This window comes from Trichomycterus rosablanca, chromosome 22 (genome assembly GCF_030014385.1).
Source record: "Trichomycterus rosablanca isolate fTriRos1 chromosome 22, fTriRos1.hap1, whole genome shotgun sequence".
Classification (NCBI taxonomy): domain Eukaryota; kingdom Metazoa; phylum Chordata; class Actinopteri; order Siluriformes; family Trichomycteridae; genus Trichomycterus; species Trichomycterus rosablanca.
Window position 1 is genome coordinate 3,764,881 of NC_086009.1, and position 22,357 is coordinate 3,787,237.

The 22,357-nt window shown below is 39.7% G+C and overlaps 1 protein-coding gene across 1 annotated transcript; it reads right to left on the minus strand.

The window, feature by feature from the left end:
* Positions 1-1,738: 1,738 nt before the first annotated feature.
* On the minus strand, positions 1,739-22,038 carry mpp3a (MAGUK p55 scaffold protein 3a). Its single transcript, XM_063018396.1, has 18 exons — positions 21,988-22,038; positions 21,736-21,854; positions 20,053-20,130; positions 19,743-19,823; positions 18,839-18,976; positions 18,353-18,434; positions 17,695-17,780; positions 16,990-17,064; positions 16,469-16,665; positions 16,317-16,381; positions 15,991-16,011; positions 14,828-14,869; positions 11,383-11,544; positions 6,113-6,193; positions 5,689-5,782; positions 4,537-4,645; positions 3,151-3,276; positions 1,739-2,485 (listed from the first exon to the last, which is right to left on the minus strand). The coding sequence occupies exons 1-18, from the start codon at positions 22,022-22,024 to the stop codon at positions 2,306-2,308; spliced, it is 1,773 nt and encodes a 590-aa protein (XP_062874466.1). The 5' UTR covers positions 22,025-22,038; the 3' UTR covers positions 1,739-2,305.
* Between the last annotated feature and the right edge of the window lie 319 nt (positions 22,039-22,357).

Consider the following 22,357-nt stretch of genomic DNA (forward strand, 5'->3'; position numbering starts at 1 on the left):
AAATTTTGAAGATCCCTCATATAGTACTATATTTACTATATGTATATTATTATTACAGCAGCTTTATTACTAAATTAGATCCAGTGTCGCATTAACCATGATGACACATAAAAAGCTTTTAATGTGATTAAGGTGGAATCAGAACAATAGGACCTGTAAAATCCCACAAATCATAAATTGCGTAGATTAGCCCGTCTAACGTCTTTCTCAGAAAAACTGCAGACAGTTGGGTGAATGAGCTCATTTCAGTACTGAGCGTGCTCGTGCAGTGTGTAATTACGCTTCTGTGTGGGGTGGAAGTGTGGGAGACTGAGATAAGGAAACTTAAAAAGAAAAAAATATTGACAGAGTTAATAAAATAGTGCATGTACGCTGGTTTACTTGGATTTCTCAGTCGTTCAGATTCAGGAACAGTTATAAATGGCTCTTTCTTGAGAGATCAAGTGTTATGTATTTCAAATATTTGTACCAGCAGTGACCTATAAATAAACAGTGTTCAGTAAAGCAGTTATCACAGAGGAGGAGAAACAGAACAGATTTACAACATTTAGCAGATGCGACGATTATAACGTCTACTGCAGGCTGGACAGTCCAGCACTTGCACGATGTTGTAACACGCAGAACATGGCTATTCTCCTCACTCACTTTCTTAACCGCTTATCCAATTAGGGTCGCGGGGGGGGGGGAGTGCTGGAGCCTATCCCAGCTTTTCAATGGGTGCAAGGCACACAGTAACACCCTGGACGAGGCGCCAGTCCATCGCAGGGCAGACACACACACACATACACATTCACCTATAGGGCAATTCAGTGTCTCCAATTAACCTGACTGCATGTTTTTTGACTGTGGGAGGAAACCGGAGCTCCCGGAGGAAACCCACACAGACACAGGGAGAACATGCAAACTCCACATAGAAAGGACCCAGACCGCCCCACCTGGGGATCAAATCCAGGACCTCAGACTTCAGTGATTATAACTTAATACACTTTGAGCAACTGAGGGTTAGGGGCCTTGCTCAGGGGCCCAACAGTGGAAACTTGGTGATGGTGGGGCTTGAACCTTAGCAGTCTGGTCCACTCTGGACCTGTCTGGTCTGGTCTGGTCAGGATCAATCAGGACCAGTCTGGACTGGTCTGTACTGGTCTAGTCTGCTCAGGGCTGGTCTGGTGGTACTGTATATGGAAACCAAAAACACAATCTGGTTACAGCTGGTGAACTTGATGTTGTCTGGTCAAGGCCTGGACTGGTCTGGTCCGGTCTGATCCGTCTTAACAGGTCTGGTCTGGTCAGGTTTTTTCACGACTCATTTTTCCTTTGTAGCTTTATCCTGACCAGGGTCACAGTGTTTCCAGAGCCTGGGTATATGTGGGAGGTAAGCAGAAGTACACCTTCAACCAAGCACCAGTCCTAAAAGGGCATTCCACACTAACCTATTTACTCATTTAATCACTGACATTTAAGAGCAATTTGCAAAACCCACCTTAAATCCAAGTTTCCAGGATTTTAAGCTGTACCCATACTTGTTCAGTAGTTTCATTTTTAGCTTCTGAAACTTTTATACGATAGCCTCTTTGTACACCTGTACACATTCACTCACAAAAGAACAGTCCGTCTATTGGCATGTTGGCATTGGCATGTTTTTAAAAGCTGGGCAGATACTGAGAACATGAATGATGGCCCTGTTGAAGCAAGGGAGAACTATGTATTAAAAATGCAGATCATTAAAATTGCAGCAAGCCATGCCAACATCAGACTTTATTCAAAGTTTAAAGTTTGGAGATGAAACGTAAAGGTGTTTAGCTGTCATGGTGCATTCAGTATGAAAGCTACACTAAGTAATCTAGAAGGTCAGCAGTAAGTATAAGTGTGTATGTAGTATCATTTTGTTCAACACAGTGGATGGCATGATATGAAAATACATCATCATGAAAATAAATGCTCTAAATTAATAAATAAACAAATGAACAGTCATCCAAAAACATAATTTAAATAAACTATTTAAAGGAAGCAGCCATGGTGCATATGAATCATTTAGGTAATCTGTACACGGTAGAGTTCTCAAATCTTCCCAAGCCAAGTAGGAAAGTCTGCACAGAGATTCATTTCATTAATTCCCTTCTCCAAGAAAAACACTCACAACCACACGTCAAATCTCTTTAAGTTCTGACGTTTTTGCAGACGTGTCCATCAGTCTTCTCATCTCTCATCCTCCACAGATGGACATCAGCAGCAAAGAGAAGTCCAGCATCTCTCTCCATCATAGTGACTCGAATTGATCAAGTTCACATTTTGATAACGGAGGGTGTTAGTTCCTGACCCAGCCGAGTGGCACCCAAAAGATTTCTCTCTCCAGCCGCTCGAGGATAGAGCGCAGTTCAGAACAGGCACTCGAGGAATCCTCCTTAATCAGGGCGAGATCCACAAAGTGTCCGTACTGCTGCTCGATCTGCTGCGCTGACTGACGCATCTCCTGCACGTCCTCCTCCTGAAAAACAAGAAATAAAACAGTAAAAAAAAAAATTCAAATATGAACTATACTGTACATCGACTTCAGTCCTCTAAAAACTATTTCAAAATTTTATCATCTCATTTATTTATTAAGATTTTAACGTCACGTTTTACAAACTTATATTGGTTACATTCATGACAGGACAGGTAGTTACTGCTTACAAGATTCATGTCTTTAATGTCAAACACAGTCATGGAGGACAACTGAGTGGGAGGAAACCGATGCAGACACAGGGAGAACATGCAAACTCCACACAGAAAGGACCCGGACCGCTCCACCTGGGATTCGAACCCAGGACCTTCTTGCTGTGAGGCAACAGTGCTACCCACCAAGCCACCGTGCCACCCTTATCATCTCGTATGTCAAAACCTTTGTGCTGATTTGTTAAATAATTCTTGCCTTGGTTTGTATTTTTTCTGTTTACAAAGCTTAAGGAAGTCACAAAGTTTATTTATCTGTAAATACGCTTCACTTTTAGCACCTGCAACGTGAGCAGATGCCACCAAATATGTAAAAAAAAAAAAAGTTTGATACTTTTGTTAAACAAAACAAACAAAAACAGTGTTGCAGAGAGAAATAACTTTATTAACAACTTTATTTAAGTAGTAAAGAAAGAGAGATAAATATACTGTAAGTCTCACCGTGAATCGTCCGTGTTCTCCTCCTCCAGGTGAAGATGCGCTGCGCCGCCTGCGACTCTCGGGTATCCGTGGCTTTACAAAGATCACGTAGGGCTTAAACTCAGCAGTGCGCAAAGTGTGTAACGCCTACAGTAAATAAATAAATAAATAAATAAATAATGTATTAAGCCACTTTTTGCAGGAATAATTTATTTTTCTGGTTTTCTTCTCTAAATCCAAATGCCAAAGTTAGCAAACTTTTCCTTCAAAAGTCCAAACTAAATGCTTAAAATGTAAAGTGGTGTTTATTATTATGTGTAATGAATCTACTGTAGATAGAAAAAGGTTTATTTGTTTGTTAGGATTTGAACATTATACTTTACACTTTGGTTCCATTCATGACAGGACAGGTAGTTACTGGTTACACAAGATTCATCAGTTCAAGTTTTTAATATCAAACACAGTCATGGACAATTCAGTATCTCCAGTTCACCTCACTTACACATTTTCGGACTGTGGGAGGAACCCGGAGCTCCCGAAGGAAACCCACACAGACACGGGGAGAACATGCAAACTCCACCTGGAAATCGAACCCAGGACCTTCTTACTGTGAGGCAACAGTGCTACTCACCGAGCTACCAAACTTATCTATCTAGTTGGTCAATAGAACTGGATTCATGGCAAGATTTTTCTGTATGAAAATGGCTTTGTAAACACAGGTTAGATGATGTTTTGTTAATAAATGACAATGTCTGTATGTCAGTGTTGGCAAAACAAAAGACTTATTATCTTTTCAGGGTTTCAAGAGAACCCAGTCCTTACAGACCCTGTTTAAAGAGGAAATCCCATGTCTCGAGATATGAAATATGAACAGATAGGAATTATTCACATAAGAATGCGGGTGTAGATGTTTTAAAGACACATTTAAATAACAAATACATCTGGAACCTTTTTCTTTTTAAAATTAACCCAGGTGTAAAGTCACGTGTATGATTACACTGTTTTATTATGCAGCAAACTAAATATTTTCCAATGTAAAAGCTGTGGAAAAAAAAGTCTAAAATTGGAGACTACATTTCTACAACATGGAGTTTAGTTTATTTTTTTTTCCATTTGCTGATTGCTGTGCCGTCTGTTGATTGCTGATGAATCACCGGGGGGTAATTGTTTGCAGAAAAACAGCTCAATAGTTTGTTGATTTCTGACATGAAATTGTGATTTCCAGTACAAGCACTGATGAGCCTCTAGTTCTATATATAAATACGACTTATCCATGAAGCCGATCAGCCTGTTCATGCGCCAACACCACCAGCAAGTCTTTCTACAAGTGGTTTTTAGAAGTGGCATGAAAAATAGAGTTGGAAACAGCAGAAAGATCTAAATTCTGATCATAATGCAGCTGTTTACCTCTGGCTGCACGTCCACCAGACACATCTTGTTTTTGGCTTGGACTGAGCGGATGGCCTCTATACTGGTGCCGTACAGGTTCTCTTTATATTCACCATACTCAATAAACCTACAAAGAAACAGCAGTACGAAAGGCATTAATGTCATACAAACACAAATCCAGAAGAAATATAGAGGAGGAAAAGTACAAATAAAACAAACAGCAGTGATTCACAAATTCTGTTGACCAGTATTTACAAAAACATTACAAACACATGATATGGAATGATTCAACTAATTAACATGATTTATTATATATACATATAAACACTTTGTATAGTTGGTGGCTGCAATTCAATTCAGTTTAAAAAGTTTAGAAGCTCATTTGAGCTGCTTAACATTCCAGGGTCTCTGTTGCGCTTTATAATTTACTGCACATTTTCAGATGGAGACATGTCTGGACTGCAGGCAGGCCAGTCCAGCACCTGCACTCTTTTACTATGAAAGCACACTGTTGTAACATGTGCAAAACGTGACTATTATCTTGCCTACAAAAAGATATCATCTATTCAGCTCCTCAGCCTTAATGACGCCTTTACTGATGTGTGAGTTACCCATGTCACTGGTACCTATGATAGATGCCATGACAGATTCTAGCATTTAAACAATAGTGATGGTTCTCTGTCCATAAAATTAGACAGAATGACTTTGTATTCATTATATTTATGAGGTGGGTAATTACATGTTACCGGTGTAACTTTTTGATCTGTAGTTTGCTTAAATACCACTATTTTATTTAGTGCACGCTGCAGGTCTGTAAGGTTTACTAGTAAAAATGATTACTCTTTAGTATTTACAAGATGAGCTGTATGAGCTCAGGTGAAATTAAGCTTGTTGAAAAGAAAAGTGTAACATGTCGGAGCCATGTTGGAGTCATGCACTTCTGCATTGCCATTACTGGCTGTCAGAGGGAGCACGAAGGAGCAGATGATCGATGCTTTGGTTCTGATACCAGTCTCACTCCAATCTGGTTTTCTACACTAGAGTCTTTCTGGAACTCACCCGGTGTCACTGCATTTTTGTTTTCACCTCATGCCTCACTTGTTTGGCGCGACCCGCCCAGTAACAGAAAAGTGTTGTGGTGCGTATTAAAGCAAACAGCATAAAGCTTACTTGTTATTCTGAACATCAGCTTCGAAGGCCTGCTTAGAGACAAAATGGTACTCCACCCCCTCTTTCTCATGGCTCTTTTTGAGACGTGTTGTGTCTGTATAAATATTAAAAAAGGAGAAACATTTACTAGTTAAGTTGTTCACTCAAGGCTTTTGCATTTTTTCTATACAATCATCAGGCTAACAGTGATAGCCTATAAACTATCATTTAAAAGTTCCCACGATGGTGCAGACACAAATATGACGCTAGCTCTGAGCTATTTTAAGGCTTCCAATCATTTAAGGCTGTACAAAGAAGAGGGGTGGCCTGGTGGGTAGGACTGTGGAGTGGTCCGGGTTCTTTCTATGTTGGTACAACAATACTTGTATTTTCCAGTGTGTTTCGAGTGGTTGGTTGTGTGTGATAATGTAAAAAGAAAACTTACATGGAACAGCAACAGCATATCGATGAGGGTTTTCTGCTATGACTTTCTGCTTCAGCTCATTAATTCGTGCTCCGAGAGAACCTGCAGAGACAAACAACTGAATGTAAATCAATCCCAGCAGCTTTTTCTCTAAGAAACTCACAAAAACACAATAACCTATATGTACTGTGTACTGAGGAGGGTCTGTAATCCTCAAATACAGGGTAGTTGTAGCCTAGCAGTTAAGGTACTGGACTAGTAGTCAAAAGGTCGCTGGTTAAAGCCCCCCACCACTGCCAGGTTGCCACTGTTGGGCTCTTGAGAAAGGCCCTTAACCCTCTAAAATGCCAACTGTAAAACTAATGTAGATGCAATTTACAGTCACAACCACTAGGGGTCAGTGTCATCACAGGAAAACAAGCAGGAACAATAGTAGGGCTGGGCGATATGGATCAAAAATAATATCTCGATATTTTTTATATCGCTGAACGGCGATATACGATATATATCTCGATATTTTTGTATCCCATAAGGTAATAACAAAAAGACACTTCTGAGACAAAGCTACATGTTCCAAATTTTTTACAGGCACTTTTATTAAAATTCATGCTGGGGAAGCTTCACACAAGAACTATTTTTACTTAAAAAAAAAAGAGCTATTCTAAGAAAAAGAAAGTTGTTTCTAAGGTATCTCCTGTCGTGTAATGTAAACGTTTTCTCAAAAATCCACCCAAACGTTTTCACAAAAATCCACCCAAACGTTTTCTCAACAGTTGAGGGAATTTTTGGCTAGATTGTTGGGAATGGTTGGGTGAATTGTTGAGGGAACATTTGGGTGAATTGTTGAGGGAACGTTTGGGTGAATTGTTGAGGGAACGTTTGGGTGAATTGTTGAGGGAACATTTGGGTGAATTGTTGAGGGAACATTTGGGTGGATTGTTGAGAGAACGTTTGGGTGAATTGTTGAGGGAACATTTGGGTGGATTGTTGAGAGAACGTTTGGGTGAATTGTTGAGGGAACGTTTGGGTGAATTGTTGAGGGAACATTTGGGTGGATTGTTGAGAGAACGTTTGGGTGAATTGTTGAGGGAACATTTGGGTGGATTGTTGAGGGAATGGTTGGGTGAATTGTTGAGGGAACGTTTGGGTGAATTGTTGAGGGAACGTTTGGGTGAATTGTTGAGGGAACATTTGGGTGGATTGTTGAGGGAATGGTTGGGTGAATTGTTGAGGGAACATTTGGGTGAATTGTTGAGGGAACGTTTGGGTGAATTGTTGAGGGAACATTTGGGTGAATTGTTGAGGGAACGTTTGGGTGAATTGTTGAGGGAACGTTTGGGTGAATTGTTGAGGGAACGTTTGGGTGAATTGTTGAGGGAACATTTGGGTGGATTGTTGAGGGAATGGTTGGGTGAATTGTTGAGGGAACGTTTGGGTGAATTGTTGAGGGAACGTTTGGGTGAATTGTTGAGGGAACATTTGGGTGAATTGTTGAGGGAACATTTGGGTGGATTGTTGAGAGAACGTTTGGGTGAATTGTTGAGGGAACGTTTGGGTGAATTGTTGAGGGAACATTTGGGTGGATTGTTGAGAGAACGTTTGGGTGAATTGTTGAGGGAACATTTGGGTGGATTGTTGAGGGAATGGTTGGGTGAATTGTTGAGGGAACGTTTGGGTGAATTGTTGAGGGAACGTTTGGGTGGATTGTTGAGGGAACGTTTGGGTGAATTGTTGAGGGAACATTTGGGTGGATTGTTGAGAGAACGTTTGGGTGAATTGTTGAGGGAACATTTGGGTGGATTGTTGAGGGAATGGTTGGGTGAATTGTTGAGGGAACGTTTGGGTGAATTGTTGAGGGAACATTTGGGTGGATTGTTGAGGGAATGGTTGGGTGAATTGTTGAGGGAACGTTTGGGTGAATTGTTGAGGGAACGTTTGGGTGAATTGTTGAGGGAACATTTGGGTGGATTGTTGAGGGAATGGTTGGGTGAATTGTTGAGGGAACGTTTGGGTGAATTGTTGAGGGAACATTTGGGTGGATTGTTGAGGGAACGGTTGGGTGAATTGTTGAGGGAACGTTTGGGTGAATTGTTGAGGGAACGTTTGGGTGAATTGTTGAGGGAACATTTGGGTGGATTGTTGAGGGAATGGTTGGGTGAATTGTTGAGGGAACGTTTGGGTGAATTGTTGAGGGAACATTTGGGTGAATTGTTGAAAACCCAAACATTTTCTCAACGATCCACCCAACCATTCCCAACAATCTACCCAAACGTTCCCTCAACGTTCCCCCCTCACATTCCCCCCTCACGTTCTTTCAACGTTCCCCCCAAACGTTCCCCTCGAACGTTCCCTCAACGTTCCCCCCCAAACGTTCCCCCACAAACATTCCCCCAACGTTTCCACACAAACGTTCCTTCAACGTTCCTTCACGAATGTTCCCCCAACGTTCCCCCCGAACGTTCCCCCAACGTTCCTTCACGAACGTTCCCCCAACGTTCCTTCACGAACGTTCCCCCAACGTTTCCCCCCGAACGTTCCCCCAACGTTCCTTCACAAACGTTCCCCCAACGTTCCCCCCCCCAACGTTCCCCAAACGTTCCCTCAACGTTCCTTCACGAACGTTCCCTTAATGTTCCCCCACGAACGTTTCCCCAACGTTACCCCTGAACGTTCCGCCAACGTTCCCCCCGAACGTTCCCCCAACGTTCCTTCACAAACGTTCCCCCAACGTTCCCCGACGAACGTTCCCCCCCACCCGTTCCCCCAACGTTCCCCCCCACCCGTTCCCCCAATGGAGCGAGTGTGTAGAGAAGGTGTCGGAATTTATCGTTTCCGTCTGTGCTCGTGTTCTTCTGTTGTTTTGCACTGAGCTTGTGTGACATTAAATATAGTGTTCTCGTTAAACCCCCCTCACATGTTTGGACTTTATACATTATTATATATATGTCGCCACAACATTTACATTCTTATTTTTTTACTGTATAGAACTCAGTTCTGTAATACAGGCAGAACTAATTGTTAATGTTACTGTGTAACTATTACAACATTTCATGCATTTTAATCAGCGTTCTGCTTCATGCACTTTATTATTATTTAACAGCTTTATTTGTTGTTTAATTGCTGTTTGCTCCTTGTTTACTGCAGAGTTAGTTCATGCAATTTTATTAATTTTTGGTTGTTTATTGGCCAAGAACAAGAAATACTATAATAGAAGATAAATAAATAAATGAGTCTCGGACGTCGGGCGATCATCCAGTATAAACTAACACGACCACGTACAACGTCCAGTACAGAAATCACTCCCCATAATGTTTTTTACAGATATAGCAAATATCTATACATGCACATCACATATTCAAACACAAGAGTCAGAACAACAGGAGACGCACCGTTACGTTATTATTACTGTTTATAACACTTGTGCTTGATTTACACTGTTTAAACATGAAGTAAATACATGCATGTCAGCGTGTGCATGCGCTTGTATGTATTTCCGTTTTCCAATATTGGTTTTTGAAACGAATAACGACTCGTTTTCTTGTTTCTCAACTTTGGGATTTGAAGTGAAAAACAAATGACCAAAGGTACACGGAGCTGGAACCTTTTGTCTGGACTTGTTTTCGGCATTCTCTATAGAATACATTATTCTGCTGCTCATCTGACACTTTGAATCCGAACCATCTCCAAATAATTAAACCATTATTATTCTTTTTACTAAGCAGCTCCTCCACCGTCTCCATGCTATCATGGGAGTTTTACTTACAGAAATGTGTTCTGAGGGCAGAAAGGATTGGCGGTGGGGAGGGAGGGGCGAGTTGTGTTCAGTGAGGGAGAGGGGCGGGGCAGGTGAACATGCGCAGAGACTAACTGGGAGAAGAGAAAGACAAACTGTCGGATCTAATTGGAATGCAACATTTATATCGATATAGACGATATTGTCTTATCTTATATCGCGTATGAAAATATATCGATATTTTATAAAATCTCGATATATCGCCCAGCCCTAAATAATAGTATACTTGATATGAAACACGATATAGCCAAAAGTGTGTGGACACCTGAACATGAGCAAGTTGCTTCTCGTCTTTAAAGTATTTGCAGTGTGTTTGTTTGTTTATTAGGATTTTAACGTTTATTAGGATTTAAAGGACCCGGACCGCCCCACCTGGGGATCGAACCCAGGACTGTGAGGCGACAGTGCTATCCACCGTGCTGCCATTTAAAGTGTGTCTTTGGAATTTGCCACTGCACAGCCCCAGGTATATTTTTGTGTAAAAACTGCAAGGCTTCAACCGAGTCACAATGTGTTAGGTTCTCACAGAGTAAAATGTGAGATTAAGATTAAGAAGGTGTTGCTCTTTGAGCAACAAGCACTAATGATTGACAATAATAAAATGACTGTGAGTTTAGAGCACATACTTGATCTTATAAATGCTGCCAGCGGTGTGCTGACTCAGTAAACGAATGACTGGATGTCCCAGCGCCGGCTCACGCTGATGCCAGTAAACCTGTCTGAATCTGGCAGCCAGTACACAGGCATGATTCAACCCTAATGAGAATATTTCTCACGCAGGAAATGGAGCAGAACTCAAATTCGGGGCCATTGTCAGCTTAAAATGAAAATGCTGCACAAGCATCAGATGTGACTGCAGCAACTGGGACAGTTTTAACCAAGATTTCAAATACAAATAAAATTAAACGTTGCTGCTTACACGTTTCACTTGCACTACTATAATTACACATGTTCTAAAGCATATTTTCATTTATTCCTTTTATTAGCTTGTTGGGTAAACTGTACTGCGCGACCTGTGATGGACTGGTGACCTATCTGGGGTGCTTCCTGCCTTTTGCCCAATGAATCAGACCCAACGCAGCCCTGACCAGGATAATGCAGTAGTAAAACGCACAGTGAAAGAATGAATGAATGTGTCAGGTTGCACTGGACACTTGTTGGTCTAAGTAGAGATGATTTATGCCTCCTTCAAAATGTATAGCTGCTGGCCACATGTTAAAATCGACCAACTGCAGATTCCTACTGAGAGCTCCAGCATGAATGGATGACCAAGCTACTCCCTCTGTTTTAAACAATACATATTTAAATCGTAAATAAAATACTGTGTTGTTTTTTTTAATAAATGATGTACTAAGAGCAGGTTATGATAGTGGATTCAGAGCTTCCGACTGTTTTCCAACTACACAATCTTTGTGTAGTGTGTACTTTGTGCAGGTACCAGAAAAGAGGTGATTCCCTAACTCTCTGTTAAACTGATAATTGTGATTTGTTGTTTTACCGATGAGCACCACAAGCCGAGGCCTCTCATGGGGTCGTTGTTGGTATCGTGTCACCTCCTCGTAGGTGACGAACTCTGAATCGCCGGGGTCAGATGCACTGGCCTCTCCTGAAGAGCCTCGGCGATCCTTACGGCTTAAACGAAAACTCCTTCTCAGACCAGCTAAGAGCAGAAGATCAAAAGTATACATTATACAAAATTACACATTAAGTTTTTAAACCAGTTTCTGATATTATTACAGACTATTACAAGAAACTGGTTTTCATGCAGCTGATTGTAAACATCACTTTATAACCTTAAGTAGTAAAATAATGCCTTTAATTTTAGATTCAGATTGTGTTTTTGTTACAGCAGGATAAACAGACTTGGTTTAAGATATACACAAGTGCATGCACTCTTTTATTGTAAAAAAAAAAGCATTCTATAACATGTAATTATGTAATAACAGACACAATCATGTTACAATATTTTATACACTGTTGCTCTATCAAACTCGATCTAATTTGTCTGCAATAACTGAGTGGATGTGTGGCTTTGTTTAAGGGATAGTGAGACACCTGAGTTGTATAAACTGGGAACAGTACCTGAATAAAAGTCCCAGGAAAACACTTGGCCACAGGAGGGCGCCACATCTTTACACTTAGGAGAGACTACAACGCGTATTAGACCATTAAATACTTGTGTACAATCCACCCTCTGCCTTCAACTGCCAATCCTGGGTCACTTCTCTCTTCTTAATGTAGTTTTACATCCAGAACTACCAACTCGTTGTTTTCCCAGCATCAACCCTAATGTTCTGTTCAGATCCATCCCCACCTATCCCCCCGAAATGTGGTCATTTATTCTAAAAGAGAAAAAAGCTTCATACATTCTGGAGACGCACCATCCAAATGTAATCAGTCCTTAATGTTTGTACAAACTAGCACCTGATAACAGAGGGTAATCCGAAAATTCCTCACAAGCTGTATGGCAAAAAGTATGTGGACATCCAACCACAAGTTTTATTATGGAGTGCCCCCTAAAATATGTGAGGTCAGACAGTTATGTCTAATAGTAAGGCCTGACTCACAGTCAGTATTCCAGTTTATCCCAAAGCTGTTCAATGAGGTTAAGGTCAAGGCACAATGTTCCACAAACTTTGTCTTTAAAAACATCAATTTGTGAAAATTTTGATGAATCATTAAAGCATAAATCACCCGTTTTTTTCTCAATAAAAATTGTATATGTAGCTTATAATGTGGATGCAAATAAGATGTGCATATAGTCTTTGTAATACAGGATTTGTCATTGTACCATAGACACCAACTACATGCAGAAAGAGCCATTTGTAGGTTTTGGAATAAGTGACATCCTCAATTGCAGCCAGTAAAGTCCATCCATCCAGATATTTATGCATCGTAGTTGGGAAAATCTCTTTATATAACACCAGTCCAATCCCATGAAGAAAGTGGCCTCATGGGAAAAGTAATCAGGGAGAAAGTTCTAGGGCTGTCCTTACATTAGGCAAATGAGGTCCCTTTAGGAACGTCATTGAGGCAAAGGTTCTTGCTGATCCATAGAGTCTCATGAGGACTTACAAGACAAATGGAAAACACTTGTCCTTTTGGAAGTACAACTGAACAGGAACATGGAAATGTATCGAGCCTCTAAAAATATCAAGACCTGTAGTCAGAAACCGGCACTAATTAATTATTAAAGTGGGCTTATCTGTGTGAGGGGAAAAATGACCTGTGGTCTTAATCAGTACAAGCTTTACAAGCTGCACTTGACAAGGTAGATGCGTCTAAAATTCCAGCAAAAGTGCTGAACATTATACACTCACAACAGCATCACACTATCGTGGCAGTGTCATTATGGGGATGATTGGCACCCCACCCAATATATGTAATGATTCTATTAGTTTTTATTGGTTTATGGTAGATACTAGCTCAAGAAAGATAAACAACAGCTGGTCTATGATGTACCTATGAAGAGCACCTATATGGCACGTATGGTGGGCATACCTTGGAGTTTAGCTACAAGAAAGCTGCACCTAATCAACTGGAAGCTCTAACTGGAAAGTGTAAACAGTCACCAGGACATCCACTATTCAGCAGTGAACAGAACATGAGGGTTAACTTATTTTTTTATATTAAATTAATAACAAATGGTCTCCCAATTAGTAGTTTTTAATCCAGGAAAGCCATTTCAGCAGATTCCAAAAACGAAGTGTGACTATAAACCCAGGTCAGTTGTAAAGAACAGGGTGTTTTCATGGCATATGTTATCCGTTTCAGACTTGAAGCAGGGAGTGAAGGAGCAGCCAATCGTGCGGGTGTCAGTGAAACAACAGCCTTGACAGTGAGGGGTCAGAAGGCAGGGGGTAAGGGCCAGATCAGTGGACAATAGAAGCAGAAAGGGGCAGCAGGACAGAGAAAGGACAATGGAAGATTTGGAAAGGAGGGAAAGGAGGTGCCTCAATAAGGTTTCAGACCATCAACCTGACATATTCATGAATATTAATACAGATCAGTACTCCCAAGAGCTGCAGTCTGTTGTGACTTTTAATAATGATTAAACTGACTGAAATATCACAAGGGTTTTCCTCTCAGTTTCCAGACATCACGTTTTAAAATCAGAAGGTGCTGACAGTAGATGGAAAAGGCTTACACAGGAAAAGGAAAAATGTATGATTTAATAGTGAACCTGGAGAAAAATTACAAGTACAAAAGCTAATGTTATATTTGCAAGTAAATGTCAGAATTTTGGATGCTGTCTGCCTGATCATCAATATAAATTCTATTTCTGTATTTCTTTATTGCTGCTTTCTATGGATATTTAATGTCAACATTTGAATTAAACATAATTTACCATGAAAATGATGAAGTACAGAAGCCAAATGTGTTTTTTTAAGTGATTGCTATTGACTTCCATTGACATTCATTCATCCATCCATCCAGTCATGCCTGCCATTCATTCATTTTATATTCATAATTAAATAATTAATCAGTGAATAAGTTTATGTATTTCAATGTATTTATTTACTCATTGATAAAATGACACTTGTTGAGTCATTATTTTATTTATTTATTTATTTGCTAATTAAATCATTTAAAATAATTTATTAAATGTTTTAAACTATTGAGCAGTATTTGTACCGACTTAAGTACTGTCCTAGTACCTGATCATAGTCCTAGTCCTGTCCTAGTACCAAAATCAGAGATTATGTATTATAAGTTATTAATTAAGTTATATATTGATCTGTTTACAAAATATATAGCAATAACACAGGTGTTAACATATAACAATACTGATAAGATAGTTTTTGTGGCATTATGACTTGTTTACATCATTATGATGTGTGTGTGTGTGTGTGTGTGTGTGTGTGTGTGTGTGTGTGTGTGTGTGTGTGTGTGTGTGTGTGTGTGTGTGTGTGTGTGCGAGAGGAAGACATGCAGGTTCTCACCTATGTAGTGTCCATTGAAATAGCCCTCACAGTCACAGTCCTCTGTAGGGAGCAAGCAGGGAAAGAGGGGATGAGCCCAGGAAGAGAAAGGGAAAAGATTGGGAAGGAAAAGCAGGGTACTAAGGGATATCGACAGGCACTGGAGCGACAGGCAGGGCACCAAACATACATTCATACACATGATTTACTATTTATGTTTATGCAGCAGGCACAAGCACAAGTCAACATTATTAGGTTTATACTGATGAGGTCATTTTAAAGTTGATATTTGCATTTATATAGTTATAACATTTATAAATGATCCATTTCTACATTTTTCTGGGTGCACCTGATCTCAAAAAGGGAAGAATCACTGAAGTTATTCTGACTAATCATTTACTTCATCCTAATTACGTTTGTATCCTGATCAGAGTGGTCTCTTTCAGGATAATAAAGCCAGGATGAATACCAGGCTTACTGACCAACACTGTAGGTTCAACTGTAGAACATTAACAGTGTAAATGAGTAAATGATGTTTGGAATGATGAGTAAATGGACATTTGGTAGGAATGACTGATTGCTGATTACACACAGACTACACTAAGACTAATCGTATTCACTTTATTTGTGTTAACAACTTACACCATTTGTCTTCTAATACCCATACTACTGTACTACAAAGTATGTATGGCATATCAGTACACTACAAACCTTCTCAACAAGCTTTTTAGAAAGAAGCATGCTGTGTTTTGTGTTTGCTAGTGTTTGTTACAGAGAGTTTGTGCTTGTGTATGGTCTGTCCCTGGAATAATTTTGCTCACATACAGAATTTTGAAACTGGGAATTGTACTTATACTGTGCAAATTCTATGTTTTTCAATGTTTAGCACTATTATTATTATTAACTATTGTTAACTGGCTACAATCTGGCAAGCTTCATGAATTATCGAGCCACCTTTCCACTAGCCCTGTTTAAAAAATGCATATTTCTCTCAATAGTACTTTTAAATGTGTGTTCATGTTGACTAAGATCAGTGGTATTTAAGAGGTATTAAGTTACGACTGCTCTAATGTCCTAATCTTCTAATTTTATAATGAACTGTGTATGTACATGTGTGTGTGTGTGCATGTGTGTATTGTATAAAGGTGTGTGTGTGTGTGTTTATGTGTGTGCAGTGTACCTACCTTTTTCACATCCCTGGTCATCTTGCGTAAGCCGTATTAAAAGAAAAAGGTAAGTTACACTGTGGTTCTGCTATAGATGATATAAACATGGTACTGGAACGATGAATTTTAATAGACCTGTACACTTTAGAAGCACCAACTGTAAAGCACACAATAAGGGAAAAACTGGCAACCCTGAATGTGTGAGCTGCCCACAGGTCATTTCTATATTCTGAACTAACCATGCAGAAAACATAATTTGTGCATTCTAAGTAGAACAAATGCTGCAGAGGTTTGTATAGCATTCTAAGCTTTATGAACGTATAAAAAAAGAAGTGGGTACTCACAGGCGGGTTGTTTGGGTGATTTGGGGCTCTGCAGAGTTCCCATTTTAAGTCTATAAGCCAACCGCCTACAAGCAAACGTGGGGAGATGAATATATCAAAAGCTTATTTATAGTCCATCATTAATCAGAATTACAGTTAATTTTGTCTCCTACCTCTCCTGGAACTGTTTGGACGGGACGAGTCCGGCGCGCAGGTTACTGTCCCCGACTCTTTTTGCCTGCCACCAGGTGCTATCGTCCTGACTCACCACTTGCAGGATGTCCCCACACTTAAATGGTAACCCGGCCTCCTGACAGGGTGTTGCCTTGTCCTCCAAAGGGACGTAATCAAACAGAGCTCGCATGTAGACCTGCAAAAGAAGTCAGTGAAGGAACTGTCTCTATTAATGATTTAAAATTATGAAGTATAATTGGTTATTGGTGTCTTCTCTCAGTTCATCACCCACATGCACCAGACCTGAACAAAGATATCAATTATTATCACACGCTGTGCAATAACCAGTTTGCTTTGCCATCTGTAAGTTATATTTTCAAAACAGGCTATAAACTTTATGACTTAGCGAGGTTACATAAAGGGTGGAGGTGTAATTAGCGAGCACATGTTATCAGTTGGTGTTCAAGTAAAGTTTATAGATAGCAATTAGCATTCAGGTAAGGTGTAAGGTGTTACTCACCTTGCTTTCCTTTAGCTTGTCGTCTTCTTTAATAGCTGGGATGATCTTGAGAGTAATCGAGCCTTGAGACTGCGACTGAAACAAATGCAGGCAATAACTTTAGTCCTGTCATAATACATAATACAAGTATTTACAGTACTTTTTAATACAGTAATTTTTAATTTAAGTGGGTCCACAGACACTGGGTGCGAGGCAGGAATACATCCTGGCACCACAGAGCATTACACACTCATTCATACACACTTATGCATAGAGAAATAAAAGTGGCTAATTGATTGTGGTGGGAGGAATACCGGGTGAATATATACATAGGCACATGCCAAAATCTACTAAAAATATAACTAGGGAATGAACTGAACCCAGTTCCCTGGACCTATAAAGCATTAACATTGTATTATATGGCCAAAAGTGTGTAAACACAATTGTACAAATGCATTAAAAACACCAATATGCTAGCAGCTTTTTCCAGAATGCTTTACTCATGTGAGGCCAGTTGTATTAATTTCAGACAATAAAAACAGAAATTTGGTAAGAAAAGGAAAAACCTGCCTTATGTCCAATCAAATAAGCATTACACTGGCACTGGGAGCAGTATATTGCTTTTGGATCTGAAAGAAAACAGCTCTGGAGCTGTTCCCAGGCTTAACTAAACAATAATGATGACGATGATGATGATGATGATGATGATGACGATGGGTGTAATACCAGTAGCTGGCTGATCTCATCAGGTCGTTTGTGCATTATGGAAATGCCGTTGACTTCTCTCAGTTCATCACCCACATGCACCAGACCTGCAGAAGGATATTGATCGTTATCACATGCTGTGCAATAATAAGAGCTATTTTTAAGACAAGCTATAAACTTTATGACTTAGTGAGGCTACATAAAGGGTGGCGGTGTAATTATTGAGCACATGTTATCAATTGGTGTTCAAGTAAAGTTTAAAGATAGCAGTTAGTGTTACACAAAAATCAGCAGTTCATGTAAGGTCATATTTACATAATCAATCACAGCAAGTGATTCAGTTGCCGATACAATTCTCAAATAAATCATTATTGGGGTCCAACGGCGTCTCTCTTATTTCATGACAACATATTTCATCCTTACAATCTATGCTTTGGGACAGCTGATAATTGTGAGATACAATATGCAAAGATAATACGGTAGATGTAAACTTTGTTCATTATTAATCAGCTTTACTGGCCTTATCACTCCAGATTACAATTAAGAAAGAATAATTATGGCCTTGTTCACAAAGTTAGATCCATAAATACATAGTTTGATGAATTTGGTGTGGAAAAACTTCCAGAAGCATTTTAAAACTGGTGACATAAACATAAGTTTTGATTGTAGTTTTACTCACCACTTCTGTCCGCAGCTCCTCCCCTCATAACTCGTGCTACAATGACGGCTCCTGTAGCCTCATCACGCCGGATGGTGGCCCCCTATAAGGAGGACGCACGCATACATTATAAATCAGACCAAAATACAGATATAGAAACAGTGGCAGATAGATTAAAAAACATTAATTAAATTTGATTTAACACATTTGATAAAGATGGGTCAAAATTAAGAAGAATGTCCTTTATGGCAAATTAGATTAATTTAAATATTTTTTATCTAAACATTTTAAAGAGCTATTTGTCCTTTAAAATCTGGGAATATTGTTAAGATACTTGACATCATGGACTCCACAAAGCAGCTGAAAAGCATGTGGGCAGTTATAGCTCAGTGATTAAGATACAAGGTGCCAATGTTGGGCATCTGAGCAAGGCGTTAACCTTCAGTTGTTTGCACTTAAATGTAAATGTAAAATGATTTGAACTGTACTCCCTTGCTTCTGTCTTACCAGAGGCTCTCTGTTCTTGACCAGACGGACGATCTTGACCGACTCTTCATCCAGCTCGTCATCAAAGTCGTCAGGAAGTGGAGGCAGCACGGGGTCAAAGTTTTTCTGAGCCACCGTGTCATGAACAGACAACAGTGCCTTTAAAAAGACAAAAGAGGAAGAAATAGATGAGTTCCAGTTCACCTTCGACTAACAAACAGAACTAAACAGAACAGAATAGAACAATAAACCAGAGAGATTAAACACTGTGTATAAGTTGCTTCCTTTTAGACAGCAGTGAAGCACAAAGATCATTTTAACATGCGTACAGTGTCCAGAAAAGAACACATAATGCACAAGGTACTTTCTAAAAGTAGTCACTAGTGAAATGCAATTAAAACAAGAAACTGTAATTTGTTCTTTCTCTTTAACCTTCATTTAACTGACCAAAGTACAAAGAACGGATTTTTATGATCCTTTGACTTAAAAAATAGATTGTATTTTGTAACTATAAATACATTTTCTATTTGATGCCAACAAGCAAGTGAACTGGTTACATGTGAAGATTTGGTGATTGATAATAGAATGAGGATCCACCAAAGTGTCAGTCTTTGCAAGCAAAGATGAACAGGAGCTCATCAGTTTGTGACAAACTCTGTCAGTTAGCTCAAGAAGAACATTTATCACATTTACATTGCAAATATCTTAAGATTTTCACTATCTACCGTACATAACATTGTAAAAAGATTAAGGGAATACTAAGAAATCTCAGTTTATGTAAGGCAAGGCTGGAAACCACTGTTAAATTGTGCATGACCTTCGAGCCCTCAGACAGCACTGTATGAGAAATCGGCACAGGCTCAGGAGAAAGATGCATTCTTTTTTAATCAAGAAACTGTGTGTGTGTGTGTGTGTGTGTGTGTACCTGTAAATGAGGTGACATCAGTAGGTGAAGCAGTTCTTTCTCCTCAACACTCATGGGGCCGCTCTGCAGCTCCTCAGCAACCTGCCAAGCAGAAAACGATCAGAATAGATTACTTTAATCCCTCTCGTTCTCATATACACACATAAAGGTGAAAGCAACCAGTAGAGCTTTAGCAACTCAGCTATTGGTCAATAAAACAAGCCAGTATGATTCCCTGACTCCCCTGATCTGTGATCACTGGTGAGAAGCTGACCTGTAGATAGAGCACCAGCAATCTACAGTGACTAAAGTGTGTTGTAGATGTACTTACGTCTTCAGCCAGAGAGGAGGCGCTGTGGAGCACTGGAATGGGGCTCTGGCACTCGTACTGACGCAGCTTTTCATGAATCTGCAACACACACACACACACACACACACACACACACACACACATCTTAGTTTAATGGTGTGTAACATTATCAGTACGTTACACTCTAACACTTACAGTCACTTGTGGCTCTTCGTTTGTTTTTATCTCTCTATCAACTCTGAGGCTCCAGATTTGTCCTTATTGGCTGCACAGACGTCTCTCCCAGCCAATCAGCACTGCTTGGTAATGAGCAAACCAATTAGAAGGGCTGGAAGAAATATATTGTTTTACTACTAATAAATTGGCTGCAGTTTGTTTTCCTGAACTTGCTGTTTGTTTTGTCTGGTCAGTAGTTGTGTTTTGTCTGGTTAGTAGTGTGTGTTATAGCTGGTCAGTAGCTGTGTTTTGTCTGGTTAGTAGTGCATGTTTTGTCTGGTTAGTAGCTGTGTTTTGTCTGGTTGGTAGTGTATGTTTTGTCTGGTTAGTAGCTGTGTTTTGTCTGGTTAATAGTGTATGTTTTGTCTGGTTAGTAGTGTATGTTTGTTGTGTTTTGTCTGGTCAGTAGTGTGTGTTTTGTCTGGTTAGTGTATGTTTTGTCTGGTTAGTAGTGTATGTTTTGTCTGGTCAGTAGTGTGTGTTTTGTCTGGTCAGTAGTTTGTGTTTTGTCTGGTTAGTGGTGTATGTTTTGTCTGGTTAGTAGTGTATGTTTTGTCTGGTTAGTAGTGTATGTTTTGTCTGGTCAGTAGTGTATGTTTTGTCTGGTTAGTAGCTGTGTTTTGTCTGGTTAGTGTGTGTTTTGTCTGGTCAGTAGTGTATGTTTTGTCTGGTCAGTAGTTTGTGTTTTGTCTGGTTAGTAGTGTATGTTTTGTCTGGTTAGTAGTGCATGTTTTGTCTGGTTAGTAGTGCATGTTTTGTCTGGTTAGTAGTGCATGTTTTGTCTGGTTAGTAGTGCATGTTTTGTCTGGTCAGTAGTGTATGTTTTGTCTGGTTAGTAGTGTATATTTTGTCTGGTTAGTAGTGTATGTTTTGTCTGGTTAGTAGTGCATGTTTTGTCTGGTTAGTAGTGTATGTTTTGTCTGGTTAGTAGTGTATGTTTTGTCTGGTTAGTAGTGTATGTTTTGTCTGGTTAGTAGTGCATGTTTTGTCTGGTTAGTAGTGTATGTTTTGTCTGGTTAGTAGTGTATGTTTTGTCGGGTCATAAGTGCATGTTTTGTCTGGTCAGTAGTGTATGTTTTGTCTGGTTAGTAGTGTATGTTTTGTCTGGTTAGTGCATGTTTTGTCTGGTTAGTAGTGTATGTTTTGTCTGGTTAGTAGTGCATGTTTTGTCTGGTCAGTAGTGTATGTTTTGTCTGGTTAGTAGTGTATGTTTTGTCTGGTTAGTAGTGTATGTTTTGTCTGGTCAGTAGTTTGTGTTTTGGTAAAATATTTTGTGCATTTAGCATTTTGTGTATTGGTTAGGTCTTGTGTAATGGATTTTTTTTGCATATTAGACAACATTTGAGCTGCAATCAAACAGCGGTTCATCATGCACTTTAACTGTGTGAACATACTCCTTTAGTAGGGAGGTTCTCCCTCAAACATGACCAGAATTGATCCTGTGTACAGCCCAGAGTATTAAAAGTATTATGTGTTAAACGCACATACCTTCATGAGACAGCTGAGACTCCTTTCACTGAACACATCTCTGAGGAACACCATGTCCTCCTTGTGGTTGGCATCTGGACGCAGCTGAGAGGTCAGCAGGGCCAGCGTCTCATGCAACCCTTCACAAAATACACAAGCACTAATTATTTAGTGTGTTTTTCTATGTGTGTATTTATAAATAAAGTGTACAGAATTTTAACCATGATCTTTTGCATCCATGCTGATTTAATTTAAATGACTACGTGAGCTTACCTGTTCCTGCCGAGAGCACTGGCATGGCGTCTTTCATCAATTAGCTCTCTGAAGCATAGAGAAAGAAAGAGAGACAGTCAGAGGTGGATAATTATGTCTTATATTTGCAGTTAGATATAATCAGGAATTTAAACGTGTGTGTGTTCATGGTTCTGTCAGTTATGGCAAGTCAGAAGGACCTAAAGCAGCAAAACATCCCCACACTATCATATTACCTCCATTATTTTTGGCTAGGGATGTAACAATGCACCACAAGAAAGTTAAAAATCGATTCACATGTGTAACAATCCAAATCGGTTTACATGTATAATGAATCGATATTCACTTTAAACAGCAGAGGGCACTGGCGCTATTCACCTCGCCTGGTTGA